The sequence below is a fragment of the Mchenga conophoros genome, linkage group LG20, assembly GCF_057382185.1.
Source record: "Mchenga conophoros isolate Kocher_MC1m ecotype Shallow Benthic linkage group LG20, M_conophoros_male_GT1.1, whole genome shotgun sequence".
In the NCBI taxonomy this organism is placed as follows: Eukaryota; Metazoa; Chordata; class Actinopteri; order Cichliformes; family Cichlidae; genus Mchenga; species Mchenga conophoros.
This window is the reverse complement of record NC_140545.1, coordinates 30,371,381-30,391,901: the sequence shown is the minus strand read 5'-3', so window position 1 is coordinate 30,391,901 and position 20,521 is coordinate 30,371,381. Positions and strand designations below refer to the sequence as shown.

The 20,521-nt window shown below is 39.4% G+C and overlaps 4 protein-coding genes across 4 annotated transcripts; 2 read left to right on the top strand and 2 right to left on the bottom strand.

The window, feature by feature from the left end:
• The first annotated feature begins 1,489 nt into the window (after positions 1-1,489).
• g0s2 (G0/G1 switch 2) lies at positions 1,490-2,357 on the top strand. The gene is made up of 2 exons (XM_085259390.1): positions 1,490-1,556; positions 1,687-2,357. Exon 2 carries the CDS (start codon positions 1,705-1,707, stop codon positions 2,056-2,058), a length of 354 nt encoding a protein of 117 aa, XP_085115516.1. The 5' UTR covers positions 1,490-1,556; positions 1,687-1,704; the 3' UTR covers positions 2,059-2,357.
• Positions 2,358-2,729: 372 nt separating this feature from the next.
• taf8 (TAF8 RNA polymerase II, TATA box binding protein (TBP)-associated factor) lies at positions 2,730-7,847 on the top strand. Its single transcript, XM_085259098.1, has 8 exons — positions 2,730-2,881; positions 4,626-4,785; positions 5,074-5,172; positions 5,258-5,320; positions 5,426-5,550; positions 5,664-5,811; positions 5,923-6,065; positions 7,707-7,847. The coding sequence occupies exons 1-8, from the start codon at positions 2,834-2,836 to the stop codon at positions 7,845-7,847; spliced, it is 927 nt and encodes a 308-aa protein (XP_085115224.1). The 5' UTR covers positions 2,730-2,833.
• Positions 7,848-8,212: 365 nt separating this feature from the next.
• Positions 8,213-14,104, bottom strand: LOC146551117 (ciliary microtubule-associated protein 3). Its single transcript, XM_085259099.1, has 5 exons — positions 13,571-14,104; positions 12,157-12,255; positions 8,859-8,992; positions 8,662-8,779; positions 8,213-8,367 (listed from the first exon to the last, which is right to left on the bottom strand). Exons 1-5 carry the CDS (start codon positions 13,718-13,720, stop codon positions 8,302-8,304), a joined length of 567 nt encoding a protein of 188 aa, XP_085115225.1. The 5' UTR covers positions 13,721-14,104; the 3' UTR covers positions 8,213-8,301.
• A 114-nt stretch (positions 14,105-14,218) lies between these two features.
• LOC146551116 (V-type proton ATPase subunit S1-like) lies at positions 14,219-20,074 on the bottom strand. The gene is made up of 10 exons (XM_085259097.1): positions 19,701-20,074; positions 18,597-18,717; positions 17,701-17,775; positions 17,414-17,607; positions 17,283-17,320; positions 17,058-17,143; positions 16,734-16,960; positions 16,577-16,612; positions 15,277-15,514; positions 14,219-15,169 (listed from the first exon to the last, which is right to left on the bottom strand). The coding sequence occupies exons 1-10, from the start codon at positions 19,817-19,819 to the stop codon at positions 14,957-14,959; spliced, it is 1,347 nt and encodes a 448-aa protein (XP_085115223.1). The 5' UTR covers positions 19,820-20,074; the 3' UTR covers positions 14,219-14,956.
• Positions 20,075-20,521: the final 447 nt, after the last annotated feature.

The window sequence follows — 20,521 nt, the reverse complement described above, 5'->3', positions numbered from 1 at the left end:
AACGGGGTGAAAGGTTGTCCCTGGATTAGCTATGAAGAGTGGAATCAGTGTGGATACTTTTTAGCATTTTCTCCTGTATTTTACTCTGACCTGATGTATTAGTATGAAATTCTTTACATAGAATCTTCACCTCCATTTTCAGTTCAAAATCTCAAAGTACTGAAAAAATAATGCTTTATCAAATCAAATCAAATCACTTTTATTGTCACATCACATGTGCAGGTACATTGGTACAGCACATGTGAGTGAAATTCTTGTGTGCGAGCTTCACAAGCAACAGAGTTGTGCAAAATACAAGAATGGCTACATCTGAAACTAATAAATATATGTACAATATATAATAGTATATGCATTTCTGGATGTGTATACTAAATATTTTTCTACGTGTGTGTGTGTGTGTGTGTGTGTGTGTGTGTGTGTGTGTGTGTGTACACATAGTTTACAAATTAAATAGAGTAAACAATTAATAAAATATATAAAAATATACAGAGTTGAGACATTACTTTAATGTAATGTCATGAGTAATCTGTATAACTGCTGCATTTTACTTAGAGAATTATATTAATATGCAATGTGACAGTTACAAAACTAATAATAAGTGTAACTTATTTGGTCACTACCAGCACAGCTAAAAGTCAAACTGGATAAAATGTTAAGCACGATTCATCTGGTGTACAGATGTTGAAGCAATGTGTGGTTGTCATTTTCACTCAGTGATGATGTCTCTGTGACAAAGATCAGACACATTTCCCAACTCGCTACTCTTCTCTCGTGCAGCAGGGAACTGGTTCAAAGTGCAGAGAGTTTGAGACACGTACACACGCATGTACTGTCAGCATTTTGGACAGATTTAGGTACAGGAGCAGAGCAGCTCAGGACAGCATGATTTGGGGGATTCTATCGACCCTTATCTTCTAATGAGGCTTATCTATTGCTGTTCAATAGGGGGTATTCCATGTGTAACCAATACTGTTGTCAGACAATAACTATTAACCAATAAATGGGGCTGGCTTTCCACAGCCTAGCATACTCTTATTGGACACTAATGAAGCTCTCCTGATAAAGATCAATATGCATGGTAACAAAGCACAAACCCAGGACTGTTGTTGTTCAGTGGTCCGTAACATGTTAACTGTCTGAATGTTAACATCCTTTATTTATTTATTTTTAACTTTTCTTAAACAGTGCCTGTGTGTGCTTGAAGAAGTTAATGAGTACCAACTAATGTTGCAAAGCATTACTTACTGTCAGAACAATATAATGTTTACTGCATGAACTGCACATGCAGAGTTCAGGCAACATGTCACATCACATGCATTTCATCACATACAGGGATTGGATGTGTCTGCCCTTTTACCCAAACAAGTTCTAATCTCCAACAAAACAATTGGAGTACAAGTGGCCTCATGAATATGCATTGTGTCCCCAGTGTGGGCGTTAACCTGGCCCTGCTTGGGTTTAAATATGCAGGCTCTGCCTTTGCCTCTGCCTGCAAAGCCTGATTACTCAGAACGCACAGAAAAAGAGAATAAGAGAGTTTGTGCGTGTGCTTCGACGTAAGTATTATTCTCTTTTTTTGTGGATAGTAGAATTTTTGCATTTTAATTAAATGGATTAGTTGTCAGGAGTAAATCTTTGTTCTCTTTACAGAATATCTGGTTACAATTGTTCCTTTTCTTTTAACAGACTCATCGACAACACAATATGGAAAACTTTGGCGAGATCATCCCATTTGCTAAAGAAATGCTGACACAGAGGCCCAGCCGGAGCATGCTGAAGATCTACATGCTCGGCTCTACTCTGGCAATGCTTGGCATGGTCGGGGGACTGGTAGAGATGGCTTTCCTGCCCTTTGTGGAGAGAGATACTGAGGAGGATGAACCAGCAGAGCTTATCATCCTGAAGAAGAAGGAGAAGAAGCAGGTGCTGAAGCCACACACTGCCTCTGCTGATAGTGAAGTTGCTGATGTGGTGGATACAGTAATGCCCGAGGAAAAAGCCAAATATCTTTTGACTTCAAGGCGGAGAAGCTCAGCCAACCGCTTACATGCTTCTTAAAGAAACTTTCTCCTCTTCACATAAATGGACACTAGAGATGATGGTAATGTTGGTGAATCAAGTCATTGTGCGGAAATGGCCCATTCATTATTTCAAAAATTGGTTAAATGTGCAGTTTGCTCCTGTTGACTGGGTAAAAAATGAGATGAGATACAGTGAAGACTGCGGGTTACAGTAACGTTGGCTGCTGGGCAGCAGATATTTGTGAATGTGATGTGATAGATGTGATGTAAAAGTGGAATGTGTGTGATTAAATTTGTTTTGCACCCCAATAAAAATATATTTTTTTCTCCAAACAATTGTCTCAGACCATGACTTTAATATAATCTGTGGGGTAGGTTACTTCAAAGAGCGGACCTCATGTTATAATTAGCAAAAAGAGAGAAAATGTAACTAAAAAGATGCAACTGATCTTTTAATCTCATTTTTCTTCATTTAATGCAATAATTTTAGAACTATGACTGGAAAATATATTTTAAAAAGTATCACAAATATCCTTTTCCAAGTACTTATTTTGTATTACAAATAACTAAAAGCCTGTTATATTAATTTTACAGCAGAGGATTTTCACAAATTAGAAGCAAGTTGAAGCAGGTGTAATTTTACAGATGAACACTCGGGGGCGACAGACAAACAACGTGTGTGATACGATCGTGATACGGCGGAAATAACGTCATACAGTCGTGCCGTGTTTACCAACGGCGGCTAAACGGTGTTCGGAGAGATACAAATATAAATCTGCTCAAAACAACGAGGAGATTTCCAATAACTGCAGATGGCGGATCCTGCGGTGGCGTCGGGAGGCCCTCTGAATGCGGGAGCGGTAAGAAATGTTTTTTGGGTCACGGAGAGGAGGCGGATGTAGCATGTAGAGCCGGATTCACGGTGCATGGCTAACAGTCAGACTGCACTGAAGTCCTAATTCGATTTAACAACTTTAAATAAATATGATTTAGTCCGGTGAAAGCTTGAAATACGTTTTTATAGACTATAAGGTGGGTTAACTTTATCTATGTCAGTGCTTACCCTGTCTGAATAAATGTTTGTGTCCTTACAGTGACAGGAAGAGGTACGTTTCACATGTTCTTTAGTCTTAACATATGGACACATCCTCATCTAAATTACAGGTGTGAACAAATAGAGTCTATACCAATATCACAAACACTAAATTTAGGGAGAATGAAGGGTTTAGCAACACTTCTTGTATTTTTCATCGATATTTGGGGTAGACCAACAAACCGTTCGAGCGGTTCCCATCTGTCTGCTAACTACAAGGGATGGCTATTAATAATATTTTAGACAAGGTCAGTTTATTTATGTAGCACCTTTATTATTAATAATAAAGTGGCACAACCATTCAGTACGGTTTAGTTTTATTTATATAGTGCCAATTCACAGCAACCCCCCCCCCCCCCTTAAGGCGCTCTATATTATAGACAAAAAACCCTACAATAATACAAAGGAATCCAACAGTCAGACCACCCCTAGGCAGCTTTAATGTTTGTCTGTTTTGTTTGGCCTATAAAGTATAAATCGTGCCTATTTGGATCTAAAAATGCTGGCGGAAAAAAAACGAAAATTCAAAAAAATGTTTGATCTTTGTTGATATCCCTGACGTTTACATGAGCTAACCATGCCACTACGTCTGGATTCAAAATGTTGAGGACAGTCCAGTTTGTTTGTTTGTTGTTTTTCCCCCAATAAATACAGCAGCAGATTTTAAACGTGTTTTCTGTCCACATGGTTGGGGAAGGTTCAGTGAGCATTTGCAGTATGTGTTATCACTTTGACTCAGAACTGTTGCAGGGTCTCCAGTGTAATCAATGGAGTGAGCATTGCAGTTTGGAGCTGCTTTAGTACCTCAGGGACAATGCAGCTTGCTGCAGTGGCAAAAATTAAATCTCTCAATTACACAAATATATCTTACAGAAACATGTCCACCATCCTAAGCTCACTAAGAACTGGATGATGAATTAGAACAATACATTTTAATATTAACATAAAATTAATCATTATAGAATTGATTCAGATAAACAAAACGTCTTTTTAAATCACCCAGAGCCCAAATATTCTCCCACTTTCACCACCGGCACTGGGAATGTTTAATATGTCTGTTCAGTAAGGACTCTTGAGAAATGTTTGTGAAATGTAGAAAATATGACGATTTTGTAGGTTTAATGGCTCCTTGCCACTATATTTGTTAAAAGTCACATTTATTTCTAACATTATAGTAATAGCCCTCATAACCGTAGTGTATGTGCACATTGTTGGCATATTGGTGTGCCCACCAAGCAAAGGGAATAACATACACTGTGTGGTAAATTTGCAAGGCTTGGGTCATTACTCTCTGTTTGTTTTACTTCAAATTACAAAAGCTAATGTCCATGTGCCCCTTAGCTGTAAGTCAATTAAAGATTCTGGAACCATGTGTCTGTTTATTTAGCCTTTTAAAGAATCCTTTAGTCCCAAGTGTGTTGTGACTATAGTGAGATATTTTTCTCATAAAGACAACAGCATGTCTATGTATTTCTGTTGTATACCCTTATTCACATTTATTTTACTTCCAGCGAGGAAGTGCTGGTAAAGCAACTTCTAGCCCTGCAGAAAACTACCTCCTGGCACGCCGTCGCACTCTGCAGGTCGTTGTCAGCGCCCTGTTGACTGAGAGTGGCTTCGAGAGTGCGGAGAAGGCAGCTGTGGAAACCCTAACTGAGATGTTGCAGAGCTGTATGTATGATTTTTAAGTGTACACCATCCACTGGGAAAGCTGTAAATCTTTAAGTGCCACTTTTACAATATATATCTGAACACCAGTGCAAGTACACCTCACTTTATTTAACCTACTTTCTTAAATAAACACCAATGGGAATAATTTTGGTTGAAGTTGGTGAAAAAAAGCTGAGAAACTGACATAACTGAGCCCCTGTAGACTATTTTCAGAGCAGACGTTTCTTGAATTTGCAGTTGGTTGTTGATTCATGTTTACAGAACTGATTCTTTTTTCTCTGTTTTTAGATATTACTGAAATAGGTCGATGTGCCAAAGCATACTGTGAACACACAGCCAGGAGCGTCCCGACACTGTCAGACACAGTGGTCACGCTTATTGAAATGGGTAAGACCTCCTATAACACATATGGATTAAACGTTGCTAAGGGAACACAATACTGATTCGATTTATTCTGCTTGTGTCATTAAAGGTTTCAATGTTGATACTTTGCCCATATATGCTAAAAGATCACAAAGGATGGTCATAACTGCCCGTAAGTAGGAACTCAGCTCTCCATTATTAGTATTAAAATGAATGACTTGAGACCTTTTGATCCAGTGGTTTTAGATGTGAAAAATGTTTTATTTTTTAATTTCAGCTCCAGTGACAAATGCTCCTGTGACTCCCAAAGCGCTGTCAGCTGGACAGAAGCGCACACATCCAGCCCACATCCCCAGCCACTTCCCAGAATTCCCCGACCCTCACACGTATATCAAAACACCTGTGAGTCAGAACTTTTCCACTTCATCATGGAGATCCCTAGAAAGCTGGATTGTGTATTATAGAAGTAGAACTGTGCTAAAAAGTAAGCCACTTAAGAGTTTTTCTTCCTGTAGACTTTCAGAGAACCCGTGTCAGACTACCAAGTGGTGAGAGAGAAAGCAGCAACTCAGAGGAGAGACGTGGAACGAGCACTTACACGCTTCATTGCCAAGACTGGAGAAACTCAAAGCCTATTCAAAGATGACATCACTACCTTCCCATGTGAGTGATTCTCAGTAAGCTGATCTTTATTTAAAGCCAGATTATGTCTTGTGATTACTGAATGAAGCATGCTGCATTTTCACGAGTTCTGCTTCCTGTGATTGTCATTAGTAATTGCAGCGCAGCCGAGCACCATCCCATATCTCAGTGCCCTCCTGCCCTCAGAGCTGGAACTGCAGGCTCTGGAGGAGACGGACTCCTCTGAGCAGGATGACCAGACTGATGGCGAGAACACAGCAGGAAACGCCATTACTGTAAGTCTCCATGTCCGGGACCTGGTGTGCCATAGGTGTATATAGTATATATGGTATAAACAGAAATTGTAAAGCAAATTAATATCTTCTTGGGATATTTCACAAAATCCTGAATCTTTGTTAAATTAAAATTGTATCACACATTGAAATTTTAAGGAACAGAAAAAAAAATTGCTGCTGCTGGCAGGCGTACAGAATCATCTGATCTCTAAATGTTTGTGGATCTTCTCTTACTGTTACTGTAGTGACAGGGAAAGATCTGTTGCAGATTAGCCTGAACAAATTTAAGTGAGAATCTGATCTATTTCATTACCGTGATAACAGAATTCCAGGGTCATTTTTTTCAGTATTAAGCTCCATTAGTTGCACAGGGTTATCAGATTTTCAGAGAGAATATTGGTCTCAGTACAGATGCTCAAGTATATTAGCAAACACGTGGGAGAAGTTTCTCAGAAAACCAGTAGATTTTCTTAGGAACTGAAAGCTACTCAAGCCTTCCATAAACTTTAATAATGGAGCTTTTGTGAACATTTATTTGAGCTAATTTCGAAGTAAAAAGAGGCTTTATGAAACTGAAGTCATAGTGCATTTCCATGTTCTGGTTGAGTTCTGTTGCCATCAAGACATCACACAATTTAAAGTAATTGTTTTAAAATGGGAGAGTTTTGTTTATGCTGAAAATGTATACTTGAAAGTTGATATCATCCTCATATTTACCCTTTAAATTGGACCTATAATGCTTCTTGTTTATTTTCTACCCTGTCTGTTACAATGGCGGATGCTCATATTAAAGAAGTTTCAAACAAAGATTCAGCACAGGTGATCTGTGAGCCAAAAGCCTGAGCTTTTTCGCTCACAGGGTCTTGGCTCTGTATGATGGTGAGAGAGATGTAAGAGTGGATATCCTTAACAGAGCACATAGCTCTGGCTGTGAGCACAGAAGCCCCAGCCATCTGCAGTTTGTTTAGGAGGTGCTGCCAAATTTAAGGTGGCTGGATTTTTCTGGGGATTGATTTGCTTGAATTTAGGGGGGCATACAAAGAGTCCAGTAAAAGATTAATAAGGATTATTTTGAATGTTGTGCATAACAGCCCCCCTTTAAATGTGAAAATACAGCCAAGGAACAGCTCAGCTTAACAGAGTGACTAGAAATGGGATGAATTAGCTAGCAGCTAAACTATTAAAATAAAGCTAATGCACTTCTGAAGCTAGGAAACGTGCTTCATTCATTTAATACATACCAAAAAATTAAACAAACAAGTAATGTTTCATGCTCTAATTACTTATCATTAGTATCCTGGTTAATGCTGGAAATCAAACTTTCATTACTTTGATTTCAATGAATTCATAATTGTGTAAATTACTTTCAGTGTGTTGATAGGGTACCCGTGTGTCCATATTGCAGTCATTATGTTCAGCTAAGCTAATCACATCTAAAGTGGCATTTATACATCTGCATGAAGCCCACACCCAGAGCTACATCATAACAGGTTGCATCCAACCCTAACTTAACTCTGATTCAAGTTTTCTATTTACCATGTAGTTATACGTTGGTACCTATGCCAACAGTTAGCAAGAAGTTTCCCAGAATGCCCTTCAAATATACCACTGCTAATATTGTTTTACATTTCCATCATTCAGGATGATCCAGGAGCTGACAAAGAGAATTCCATGCTTCCTCCCAGCGGCGTAGTTCCATCCACCAAGGCTAGTGAGGACAATGTAATCGACAATCCGTACCTCCGGCCGGTCAAGAAACCCAAAGTAAGGAGGAAGAAATGAGAAGGGACGAAAGTTAAAGAAACAGACTCATATCTGCTCCAGTCTTTGGTGCTTACAACAGTCCAGTCAGTGATTCCCTGCACAGGGGAAGTGGCCCGGGGTTGAAACCCGCTGCGTGAGCTGAGACCAGCGACTGCTTTGCCTCAGCAGCAGGACCAGTACTGCAGACTGACTTCCACAGAAGATGGCTTTTTTTTTTTGTTGTGTTAAGTGTCACCTTTTCAGCTGTTTAAAAATCTGTCCTACATTATTTTGTAAGCAACATCTTTATGTAACATACAGGTCACATAGGAATTCTGTCATTTTGTAATTAAAGGAAATTAAGTTTCTTTTAAAAAAGAAAAAAAAAACCTTACATGTTCATATTTTGTTTATATTTTAAGGGGAAAGACAAAAAACAACATCTTCTTGCTTCGCCAGTGTCATGATAGGTTTCCATGTAAGACCTTCAGGGTTAATAGTACAAACTCAGGTAGGCCACTCTGTTCCTCTGTTTAAGGTACTCCTTTTCACTGGCAAGCTGTGGGAGGAAAATAAAATATGTATATCACTATTTTTTTGGTGCAGCAACATGTAGTTTTGTACAGGTATAGGTGACGAGCACACCTAATATTACACCAAATTAAAGGCTAACAGGCTTACAGTTAGTGAGTTTATCTGAGTAATCGTGCATAGAATCAGCACATCTACAGAGAGACAACATTTCTGATACTAGAGAGATATCTGTGGTCTTTATGTATAAGCTGGCTGTGCCTTTTAAGTTTTTGTAACAGCAAAATTAAGGCCATGAAATTTCTCAACTTGCTTCGCTCACCTTCACCCTGAGTGACTTCTTGCCTATTTGAGGCAGGCTGGACCAGTCTGGTCTCCCAAAGCACATGGGCCAGCTCACTTTCCTGTTTGTCACTCTGTCGTGGGCATACGTCCCAGGGCTGTGTCACAAAATAACATCTGTCAGCTCAGTTTAGCACCGTAACATTTCTGCCACGTGTCAGTTTCTCTCTGTCTCACCCTGGACTCCTCTCAGATGTACATGGTGTGGTTTTGAACCTCTGTGCTTTTGAGCTGAAAGCTATTTTGCCAGGAGGAGAGACCCTAGAACCACTTTGATCCTGCTGGTACTGCCACGGTGAAGGGGTCACTGCCTGGTGATCAGAAGGATTATAAAGATCTTGTATTAAGCATTACATATTAAAAAGCCAGTAGCAGGTTTATACTTGCACAGAAAATGTTTTGACAACCCCCCCCCCAACAAGTAGAATACAGCGACTTCTAACTATGTGACTTAATTTGGTTTTAATTTCACCAGATAGCTGACAGAGTAATGAAGATTTATTGCCAATACTGTAAGCAGACCAGTCATGCTAATGTAAACAGTCATAGAGCAAAGGCCCATTAAGAACCAGGAAAAGATTTCATTTTCACATCAACAACTTTATATTAAGTGAAGGGCCACTTTTATTCTTTCATACCCCACAACTTTAGCTAACTTTAACTGTAAAAAAAGATGAAAATTGCAAGCATAAAATACTTCCATGATAAAATTCCCAGCTTTACAGTATTTTTTAAGCATGTTTACATCCTGGAACTCATCTGAATCTGAACCTCTTGTGTCCTCTCAGTCCTTTTCGAAGCATTTGAAAAAAAACCCATAAAACATGGTTTGTCCAACATGTTTATACTTAATTTTAGGTGAGCAAAGTTCCAGTCTTCTGTTAGTCTGTTACTTAACACTAATTACAAAGTATATGTCTTTGCAAAGCACCTGTCCTGTCTGTTTGCTAAAGACAGTTGATAAATTAGTACTCTACTCACTCATCCTAATTATCAATGGTGTAAAATTTGGATGAAGTCCTCTTATGAGGCCTTGAGCTGGGCATTTTTGCCACCTTGGTGTTTTCATATCAGATGTGATAACCGAGGAGTGGATTTAACTGTAAAACCACAAACTCATCACAAATTGAACTTGAGCTCTTTTCTGACTCTTGGAATGATCTTATTTTGAAAAACTGACTTAATCTTCTGTTCAATATAATCAGAAACTAGTGCACGAGTTCCCAAAGTTAACAGGAAAGTGTTTACTAAGGATGCAGAGCAAGGTGGCCAAAGGCCAATTTCTATCCAACTGGAAGTCCTTTTCCAGCCACAGAGGTCAGACCTGGAAGCTCCCTCCATCTTTTATACATTCTATCGTCCTAGTATCATTTTTGCCTCAAAAACCCCCAATATATTTAAAAATTACAATACCATGATAGCAACTAAAAAACCTTTAAGAAACCGCTGGGCAATATGAAGATGTCCTAAGATAGTCACTTCATGGCAACATGGAAATAAATGTAGAGGTTTGGGCTAAACTGTCGTAATATATCAAAATCTGAACCTTAAAAAAGACAACTCATGAGAGGATTTCCAAAGAAGAAATCAAGGGAGCAGTAGAGTGGCTTTCTCACAGGCTTCTCTTTTTGCAAACCAACTTATGTTTGTAACCACTCCTGCTGGCCTTAGAAATGACACAAATTTCAGACACTTATGCAGTGGAGCTAGTTTCAAGTCCTGGAGGCATTGACCATTGTTAATACAGGCGAAGGTTGTAAGTACAGTGGGGCAAAAAAGTATTTAGTCAGCCACCGATTGTGCAAGTTCCCCCACCTAAAATGATGACAGAGGTCAGTAATTTGCACCAGAGGTACACTTCAACTGTGAGAGACAGAATGTGAAAAAAAAAAATCCATGAATCCACATGGTAGGATTTGTAAAGAATTTTTTCGTAAATCAGGGTGGAAAATAAGTATTTGGTCAATAACAAAAATACAACTCAATACTTTGTAACATAACCTTTATTGGCAATAACAGAGGTCAAACGTTCACTATAGGTCTTTACCAGGTTTGCACACACAGTAGCTGGTATTTTGGCCCATTCCTCCATGCAGATCTTCTCGAGAGCAGTGATGTTTTGGGGCTGTCGCCGAGCAACACGGACTTTCAACTCCCGCCACAGATTTTCTATGGGGTTGAGGTCTGGAGACTGGCTAGGCCACTCCAGGACTTTCAAATGCTTCTTATGGAGCCACTCCTTTGTTGCCCGGGCGGTGTGTTTTGGATCATTGTCATGTTGGAAGACCCAGCCTCGTTTCATCTTCAAAGTTCTCACTGATGGAAGGAGGTTTTGGCTCAAAATCTCACGATACATGGCCCCATTCATTCTGTCCTTAACACGGATCAGTCGTCCTGTCCCCTTGGCAGAAAAACAGCCCCATAGCATGATGTTTCCACCCTCATGCTTCACAGTAGGTATGGTGTTCTTGGGATGCAACTCAGTATTCTTCGTCCTCCAAACACGACGAGTTGAGTTTATACCAAAAAGTTCTACTTTGGTTTCATCTGACCACATGACATTCTCCCAATCCTCTGCTGTATCATCCATGTGCTCTCTGGCAAACTTCAGACGGGCCTGGACATGCACTGGCTTCAGCAGCGGAACACGTCTGGCACTGCGGGATTTGATTCCCTGCCGTTGTAGTGTGTTACTGATGGTGACCTTTGTTACTTTGGTCCCAGCTCTCTGCAGGTCATTCACCAGGTCCCCCTGTGTGGTTCTGGGATCTTTGCTCACCGTTCTCATGATCATTTTGACCCCACGGGATGAGATCTTGCGTGGAGCCCCAGATGGAGGGAGATTATCAGTGGTCTTGTATGTCTTCCATTTTCTGATGATTGCTCCCACAGTTGATTTTTTCACACCAAGCTGCTTGCCTATTGTAGATTCACTCTTCCCAGTCTGGTGCAGGTCTACAATACTTTTCCTGGTGTCCTTCGAAAGCTCTTTGGTCTTGGCCATGGCGGCGTTTGGAGTCTGACTGTTTGAGGCTGTGGACAGGTGTCTTTTATACAGATGATGAGTTCAAACAGGTGCCATTCATACAGGTAATGAGTGGGGGACAGAAAAGCTTCTTACAGAAGACGTTACAGGTCTGTGAGAGCCAGAGATTTTCCTTGTTTGAGGTGATCAAATACTTATTTTCCACCCTAATTTACGAATAAATTCTTTACAAATCCTACCATGTGGATTCATGGATTTTTCTTTCACATTCTGTCTCTCACAGTTGAAGTGTACCTCTGGTGCAAATTACTGACCTCTGTCATCATTTTAGGTGGGGGAACTTGCACAATCGGTGGCTGACTAAATACTTTTTTGCCCCACTGTAGACAGTCCAAGTGGAACGACCCTTAGGCTGATATACAGTAAGGCTGTTAATACACTTCTTAATGTGCTCTCAGTATAACAGGAAACTTCTTTGTGTAAACGCACCTTGTTACAAGGCGGAAAGCGCACAGCAGTCCTTGCAGAGAGACTATATCCTTTCTTACTCCCAGGTGTCTTCTGTATGTCATAAAGTATGGTGCCAAACTGTGATAGAAAGGGCAAGTTTATTAATGGAAAATACAAGAGAGCGGTAAAGAGGAGAGTGCAGGCAAGGTGGAGCAGGTTGATTTGTAACAGAAGGAAAGCAGCAAAGTTGAAAGGGCAGGTTTACAACGTGGTAGTGAGACCTGCTACAATGTGTGGTTTGGAGAAGGTGGAAACAAAGTTAAAAGGGGCAAGGCTGAGGTGAGACAGGATGTTGAATGTGAAGCACAAGACAGGAGAAAAACAGGAAGACCACAGAGCAGCTTCATGAATGTAGTAAAGGAGGATATGAGGAGGGTCTGTGTGACAGAAGAGGATATTAATATTGGGTCAGATGGATACTTAAAGGGTGCAGCCGTTAAAGGAAGAGGAAGCAGATGTTAATGAGCAAGGCAAACTATCAACAAACATTTAGAAGCACTACTTTACAAAACAAGTATGTAAATAATTATTCTGAATATACCATTCATTCACCAAAAGTCAGCCGAAAAATCAAACCTCGCAGCTGGCCTGCATCTCAATGCACTTACTGTAGCTGACTTATTTTAAAGCATCACCTAAATTAACTTTAACGGTCACGTGGACATAAAAACTGCATGCATAGAAAGAAAGGGGAAAAATATGTAAAACAACTTGTGAAAGTACCCAGTGGCGGCCCTAGCCTGTTTGGCGCCCTGGGCGAACACTCCCTCTACCCCCCCCCCCCCCCCCCCCCCCCACCCCACACACAAACAGACAAAACATATTATATATATTGTTTGTTTACTTGCACTGCTGTAACTGGGGCCTCGTCGTCTCGTCTCTCTATATACTGGACTGTAGCGGAGATGACAATAAAGTTTACTTTGACTTCAGCAGCAAGCAGGTGCACTGAGGGCTCTCGCGCTCACTTTTCTATAGAATTTCGAAAAAACATTGGTGCAAATTATAAGTCTGTATCATAATGTCTGGTGTTTTCGTGTTTGTTGGTTTGTTTTTATTTTGTTTTATTTTGCGAGTTGGTTATTAGATGCTGCTCCAGCTGGTCAGAGAATCCCCCGCCCTCTCCTCTCTGCGCCGCAAGCAGCAGGCGCACCTCGCAAACGGAGGGCGCCCTTACTCCCAGGAAATGGGCGACAGAAAACCGATCGGTGCCTATGCCATTCCCAATATGCGTTGGCTGACGTCGGGGCAGCATGAGTACGAGCATTTATTATTTATTTTTTTTTGCCGATGCCCGTGATGCCGCCCCCCACCACGATGCCGCCCCGGGCAACCGCCCGTATCTAAAACCGCTACTGAAAGTACCCCTTGACTCTTTCTCTCTCACACAAACCTCGTGGTTGTCATAGCTTCCCGGGCCGACATGTGGCGGTCCCTGTTGTGACATTTGGTTTCCCAGCCGGTCTGGCGCGTAATGGAGAGGAAACAGCCTCCTCTCCAGTGAGCTCCCAAAACATACTCTCTGAGCAGGAGCGGTCAGCATCGTTGAAGCAAACGTTTGGTAACGTAACGAAAACCCAAGTAGGAGGAAAAATACTGCTAGCTACTTTCTAGCTGTCCAACACCTCTGACCGTCGTAGCGTTTCTGCTTGCTGTAACTATGGCAACCGAGCAGCATATCCTGTTCAACGCTGATTGGTCAACTTTATTAAAGCTCCCACATTTCGATAGGCTTAAATTTATATTATGCGTGGCGGATAGCTTGTATTTATGCTTGATCAAGAGTTGGGAAAACTGCACTCAGTTAATACACATCATTTTTTCATCCCAGCGATTTATGCAAAACATTGAACCTCTCTCGTTTTATGAATTTGCATATCTAAATTTCAAGACGCTTCCCCACTTAAGTAGAGATGCCCATCCTGTCGTACAGAAACATCCGCTTTACCCTGCATTTAGTTTGCAAGTATCTTTCAGCCTGTATATGACCTCAAAATAATGAAATAAAACAACTGCAACTGAGGGGCCCACAACTTCAGAATTACTTAGGAATTTATAGATTTATTTGCAATTAAACAAATCATATTGTACTTCATTGCAAATGCACGTCAATATTTTTTTTTGAAAACAAGGCACTGTTATTAAAATAGCTGATAACCCAGAAGCAAAGGGTAAACCTTAAAGGCAAATGAAGTCCTTTTATACAAATAAATTACTTGCCAAGAAAAATGGCAACACTGATATCCAATGTTAAGCCATGACAAGTGGCCACAGAACTGAATCCAAGGTATGTTATTGGGAAAAACAGCAGCACTACACAACACATCACAAATGATCATTTATATACACAGGCACTTCTTTCATTAACAGTAGTTTTTAAATTACAGTTAGGCCAGTGAAATTAAAATAAAAAATTAAGAACTGAGGTCTGAAACGGTCCTACAGCATTTAGCGATCACATTCGTATTGGCAAGGAAGTCATTCCATGATATGTGTGAAAATTATTTTAGTAAAAATACTAGCTGTATCTGGCACACGCTCTAAAATAATAGTCATTAAAAATACACTCTGGAACCTGTAAAATATGGCAATATGACGTGGAATGTGCCAAAATAACTGTGGAAGGACTCAAAAGAAACATACATTAAAGAAAAAGACCCAAAAACACAAAAGCTAGAAGGCAAAGGGATACTTTCTTTGATCAACAAAGGGGCACTCAAAAACTGAGGAGTGGATGTTCTTACTTTTTTTTTTTTTTTTTTTTAAGTAAAAAAGTGATTTACTCTGACTGAGGCACTGAAATTGATGGGCCTTTGGGGTCATCGAACCGATCCATGGTGTTAATCTGCATGATCATGTGCAGACCGTACACTAAAATTAGCAGCGTAAGGAGCACAGTCACCAGTCCCATCCAAATTGCTGGGGTGAAGAAGCTTGCACAGTCACTGGCGTAGGAGAAGTTTGTGCTGTTGGCCAACCCAAAGCCCTGAATCTGTATAAAAAACAGAAAACAATTATTTAAGAAACCCTTCATCAACACACCTCTTCATGCATTGGTGTTTGACTTTAAAATTAGCAAATGCGGCACTATATTTGTACCTGGAAGTCGATAAAATTTAGCCTCCATTGAGATGAATTTGTGTCTGTTGTGTTTGTGTGGAGCAGGATATCTCCGAAGTTGGCGACAGACTGGCAATGAAAGGAATACTCTGCGGGAGCATAGATGTCACGGCTCGCGATGTAAGATGCACTGAGGTTAGCGTACTGCAGCTCAACTGCATCCAGGGAGAACCATTCTCGTGCAGAGACATTATAGAAACCCTTGCTCATTGAAAAACTGGAGATCAGCAAGAGAAGGATGGTCAGAAAGCGTATCAGTGTAAAAAGCACAATCACTGTTTAACTATTCTTTCCAAAATAGTTGTTCTAAACTCTTACATATCCGTGAAGGATTTTAAAATAAACTGATGCTAGCAGTGATATTAAAAATATAGTATATTACATTACATGGAAATAATATCTCTACTGCAGAGATTGAGAAAGTTATTTTTGCCTTTTTAGAAAACAAGAAAACTTTGTTTTTGAAAAAGAGAACTGTCTTCAAATGGAAGCCGTGATTTCAGGAATTTCAACAAAATACTTCATTTTTTGAAATGCGTTCTTACTAAGAATTAAACAGGAAGATCCCATTTATCACTTAAACATAAATCCACATTAATTTAGCAACCCTATTTATAAAAATGCCTCAAGATGATCATTTCATGAACTCTGTTGTGTGATAAGAAAGCTGTAAAAACAGTAAATTGCTTAATACTTGCACAAAGGCTTGTCCTCCTAGTTGTGTAAGTTTCTATGTTGAAACTAGACAGAAAATAGTCCTTGAGCTAAAATGTCCATAGTGACAACCCCCACTGCTCACTGCTTCCAAGATGTGTGCAAAATAAAAATAACTAAAATGCATCAGCTACAAACAAAGTGAACCAAATGACCAGCTGTTGACTCCAAGATTTTAAATGTCAGGTAAATGTCATTTTGTGTTTCAATTGTAGAACAAAGTGATCTCTTAGAGAAAGCAAAGCAACAGAACGCCTCATTCATGCCAGCACTGTGCTGCACCCATTAGTACACACTGTCACTCACAAACTTCTTTTTAAACAGGGTGTGGGCAGAAGCAGCAGCGGCTCAGCTAGATTTAAAGCCACACACACTGAAAGAACCGGTTTGGAAAAGCAGGTGTGTAGAGCATGATATCTAAACAGTAAATACAAATACATAGAAATACTATTGCTGTGGTACATTGAGCACAAAATTGAAAAGCACATCCTGGGGACATGTTAGAGTTATTAACTAATTGAAAAGGTACAATATTGAATCTTTAATAAGCAACTTTTTGCCTTACCTTAATCTAAAGCCTGATTGGTAACTAAGCACAAGCCTGAAATGAGAAAAAAATAAAACATGCAACTGATTATTTCTCTTTAAATAACAAAAAAAAAAAAACCTAAACTCATCACAGGCTGGATATTGCTTTGGGAAATAATGAAAGGCCACTTTACCGTGAGGTACTGCCATTACACAGTGATCCAACAAAGGAAGGTACATCCTGAGCAAGGTCGATCCATGGTGAGCTCGGACTCAGTCTGACAGTGAGATTTTGAGCCCACAGCATTATGCAGGGACCACCAGATACATTAAACATGATGGGAGGCTTAACTTCAGGTCCATCTGCTTGTAGCAAGGACCGACCCACTGGCTGATCAGAAATCGGGGTTTCTGAAATCACCTGCAAAGTTATCAAAATGTTGTTCATTCTCAAAAAATACCCAAACATTGAGAATGTGTTATAATGTGGCACGTTTTGACTAATTTTAAAAACATACTCGTGATGGCTGGAATCCTGTGTATATTGCAGTGTATGGGATGTTTTTTGCTTTCATTGAACTCAGAACTTTTCCAATAATTTCATCTGTTGACAGCAAAATGCATTCAAATTATACACAAATCAAAATATAACATATAATGCTGACTACAATTATACATGTTTGTAATTGTAAATGTCATATACAGTTATAAATGTTTTTAATCCTCAGCACTTAAAAACATACCATTCTCATGTAGGACTTCCTTGCATGACTTCTGTAAGCTACAAAACAATTTAAAAATAATAGACTTTAAGTATTAATTAAAAACAGATAACTGATTATTCAATATAACTTTGAACAAAACAAAATCTCACCTGCTACAATAAGGAAGATTGATGAGCAGGAGGTTGCTGACAGACGTTTTGATAGTCAGATGTGAGAGAGTGTCTGCATCGACGAGCACAGGCGAAACACCGAGCTTCTCCTGCAGCAGAGCTGCCATGTTAAAGGAACCAGACCACTCCAAGGCAGGCAGTGTCACTTTTGAGGTAGAAGACTGCATTGCATCCTGAAAAGGATCAAGTGGGCACAATTATCAGTCTGTTTGTCTAGGAAAAAACTATATTAATTTTGGACTAACATATAGTTTATAAAAACATACCTCAATGTTTTTAAAGGCACTATCCTCCTTATTCCCAAATACGCCACCAAAGACTGTGAAGTCATCTTTGCTTAACTAAATACAAAAAAGGAAATAATTCTTGAATTCAGGAAGACTTTAATAACTAAAACATTTACCAGTCCCATTAACTCACGAGCAATAAATTTAGCAGCTAAATTGACTGAATGCCATTCATAATCAGACATTATTTTAACGGAATTCTTTTTTAATGGCTCAGTTTGTATTTATCATTCTTAAAAAAAAATACAGCCTGTACAAATTACATTAATTTGGACAATTATTATCTGCTACTTCTTTCATTTTCTTTGTTTCAGTAATACTAGGAAAAACTACATTTCAAATCTTAATGTCTGTTTGAGTGACTTGTTGTGTGTATGCATGACAGTATGCTAGTGTGCCAAAATATGAGTGAACTGGCGGCTCCACGATACCTCAATTGACAACAAACTGGAATGAAATCATTGTCACGTTCATACTTTTCACGCAAGCTACATCTAAAGGAATATCTTGTTTGTGCTTGTGTAGTTGATTAAAAGTCATAGAGGATTTACAATGACAATTTCATGACGATTACAGTCACGATTAAAAATATCACATGGGAAAATATAAATATATGGCTCAGTCACAACACTGAGTGTTCACCACCACCACAAAAAAGACCCAATGTATCACAGAGGAACAGAGAAATGGGAAGTGATGCCAAAACTCACTGTCACACCACACCCAGTGTCACATGGGAATGCAGTACAACTACCCCATTTTGCACAACTTGCATATAAAATGACTAGCTTTCAAATCAACAAATGGTGAACAATTTAGTGACATAAACATATTCATTACAGGGCCAGAATCTAGTTTATGTGTCAGGTACTGACCTTGTCCTGCAAGAACAGCAGCACAGTGTGGGAGCCAGAGCTGAAGGCAGAGGTGAGGTAGGCACTCAGCTGCTCATAAGATGCTATATGACCAGCTGTAGGTGAGGCCAGTGGTGGCAAGCTAAACATAAAGAAAAGAAAAAAAAAGATGAATTGTGATATTAAGTGGTTCAGTTGCACTGACACATTTTTTGAAAATGCTGAAAATCCCAGCGGCTTTTATTATGGCTTTATGTACTTCATTTTTAAAAGAGACCCATTAGTCAATCAAATGAATCCTTTGAGTAGGCCCAAACAAACCTGTGTTTCCTGTAAAGCTGGCACATATATAAGAAATGTCTAAATAACAACAACAAAAATAAAAATAACGAATCGGATATTCATCCTATCATCAAAGAAAACTATTTTGGTATATCAACCTTGCTTTGTCCTCCTGCTTAACACACCACCTCATACAGTAGTATACTTCCACATTTTAAACTCCTGTGTGCATCATCATAAGGAAGTGCAGTACCCTAGCAAAAGTCACTGTCTGTAGTGTAAATGTGTTTGATGTTACAGCTTACTTTGCTTTTTGCAGATGAAGATCAACAACAACAGAATAAACATATCTACTAGTGCTAAAGAGCGTCAGGTTAGGGGTTAAATCAGGGAGACTCGTTACTTCTATGGGTTATTTCAAAATTAAGAAATAAAAGGATGGCCATTATGAACAAATTGTAACAAAACGCACAAGCAAATCTCTACAATTTATGTGTAAATACTCCTCTATATATTTAGCATCTAGACTTTAAACGATTGGTGTTTGCTGTAAATTTAAGTTAATTTGTAAATTTGTGTAGTAACCTGTAAATTGTAAATGCTATAAATCTTTTTCTGTCATTTAATGGTCGGGAATTGCACAGCTACAAGCATTTCACCCCCATGTCATACTGTGTATGGTTGTGTGTGTGTGTGTGACAAATAAAATTTGAATTTGAATTTGAATAGGTTGGGCAGCAAAGTAGCTAGAAGAGTTAGCATTCGAGTTAGCATACAAGATAACTTTGCCGGTAGTTAAAGTGAGTTTTGCTGAATGAATAAGTAAGAAAAACTAAATATTACCGTTCACTGGACCACATAAGAAAAGGCACTTGAGACGTGGCGCTCCCCAAGGCGAAAAAAGGGGCGAAAAGTAGAATATAAAGACCCATTAACCGAGTGGAGCTCCTCGAACCTGCCATTTTCGTTTAGACTTTTCCGTAACTCTATGCTCACGTGACCCACACCACCTGACAGTCATGTGCTGAAGAGATGACTTCCTGCTTGTTTCATTCAGCCCGAACAGCCCGCAGCAGCTGCTGACACCAATGACACACTACAGCTTTGCTCTCAGTTGAGCATTTCCAGGAGAGAAACCGCTACAGTACCACCAGCTGACCACATTGCTTAGCAGAACAACTGATTCTTTAAAGTATGGTGTGCGTGTGTTTGTGTGTGCATGTGTGTGCGTTTAAACAAATACGGCAGTCTTCCATTATTACTTCATTTATATTCATATTTTCTTTTTTTTCACACTTTCATTTAGAGCGTAGACTAATTATCCAAGATACTCTTAAGCGTTTAAGAGTTAAAGTGTTAAATTCCCTCTTTGTTTCATGTCCTAACAATTACATATAAGTAATTAAGTAAATAATAAATAGATAAATAAATCAGTCTAAACATTTATTTAATTGAAAAGCCACTCCTCAAAAAAAATAAAAAAACAACAACAATCCAACAACCCTCTATGAGCAAACACTTGGTGTCAATGGGAAGGAAAAACTCCCTTTAAACAGGAAGAAATCTCCAAGAGAACCAGGCTCAGAGAGGGGCAGCTGTGTGCTGCAATGGGTTGGGGTGATGGGAGAAAGCCAGGACAAAAGATTCATTGTGGAAGTGAGCCT

What these genes read in the sequence shown, in the direction of transcription:
- LOC146551117 (XM_085259099.1), bottom strand. Translation starts at nt 13,720, where the DNA reads ATGCTGACCGCTCCTGCTCAGAGAGTATGTTTTGGGAGCTCACTGGAG. An exon ending in GCTTTCCGCCTTGTAACAAG is followed by an intron (nt 8,993 to 12,156) that starts GTGCGTTTACAC and finishes TCTGATCACCAG; the next exon opens with GCAGTGACCCCTTCACCGTG. An exon ending in AGAAGTCACTCAGGGTGAAG is followed by an intron (nt 8,368 to 8,661) that starts GTGAGCGAAGCA and finishes TTCCTCCCACAG; the next exon opens with CTTGCCAGTGAAAAGGAGTA.
- taf8 (XM_085259098.1), top strand. Translation starts at nt 2,834, where the DNA reads ATGGCGGATCCTGCGGTGGCGTCGGGAGGCCCTCTGAATGCGGGAGCG. An exon ending in GCCCTCTGAATGCGGGAGCG is followed by an intron (nt 2,882 to 4,625) that starts GTAAGAAATGTT and finishes TTTTACTTCCAG; the next exon opens with CGAGGAAGTGCTGGTAAAGC. An exon ending in CAGCAGGAAACGCCATTACT is followed by an intron (nt 6,066 to 7,706) that starts GTAAGTCTCCAT and finishes TCCATCATTCAG; the next exon opens with GATGATCCAGGAGCTGACAA.
- g0s2 (XM_085259390.1), top strand. Translation starts at nt 1,705, where the DNA reads ATGGAAAACTTTGGCGAGATCATCCCATTTGCTAAAGAAATGCTGACA.
- LOC146551116 (XM_085259097.1), bottom strand. Translation starts at nt 19,819, where the DNA reads ATGGCAGGTTCGAGGAGCTCCACTCGGTTAATGGGTCTTTATATTCTA. An exon ending in AATCTTCCTTATTGTAGCAG is followed by an intron (nt 17,321 to 17,413) that starts GTGAGATTTTGT and finishes ATTGTTTTGTAG; the next exon opens with CTTACAGAAGTCATGCAAGG. An exon ending in TGTAATGGCAGTACCTCACG is followed by an intron (nt 16,613 to 16,733) that starts GTAAAGTGGCCT and finishes TTCTCATTTCAG; the next exon opens with GCTTGTGCTTAGTTACCAAT.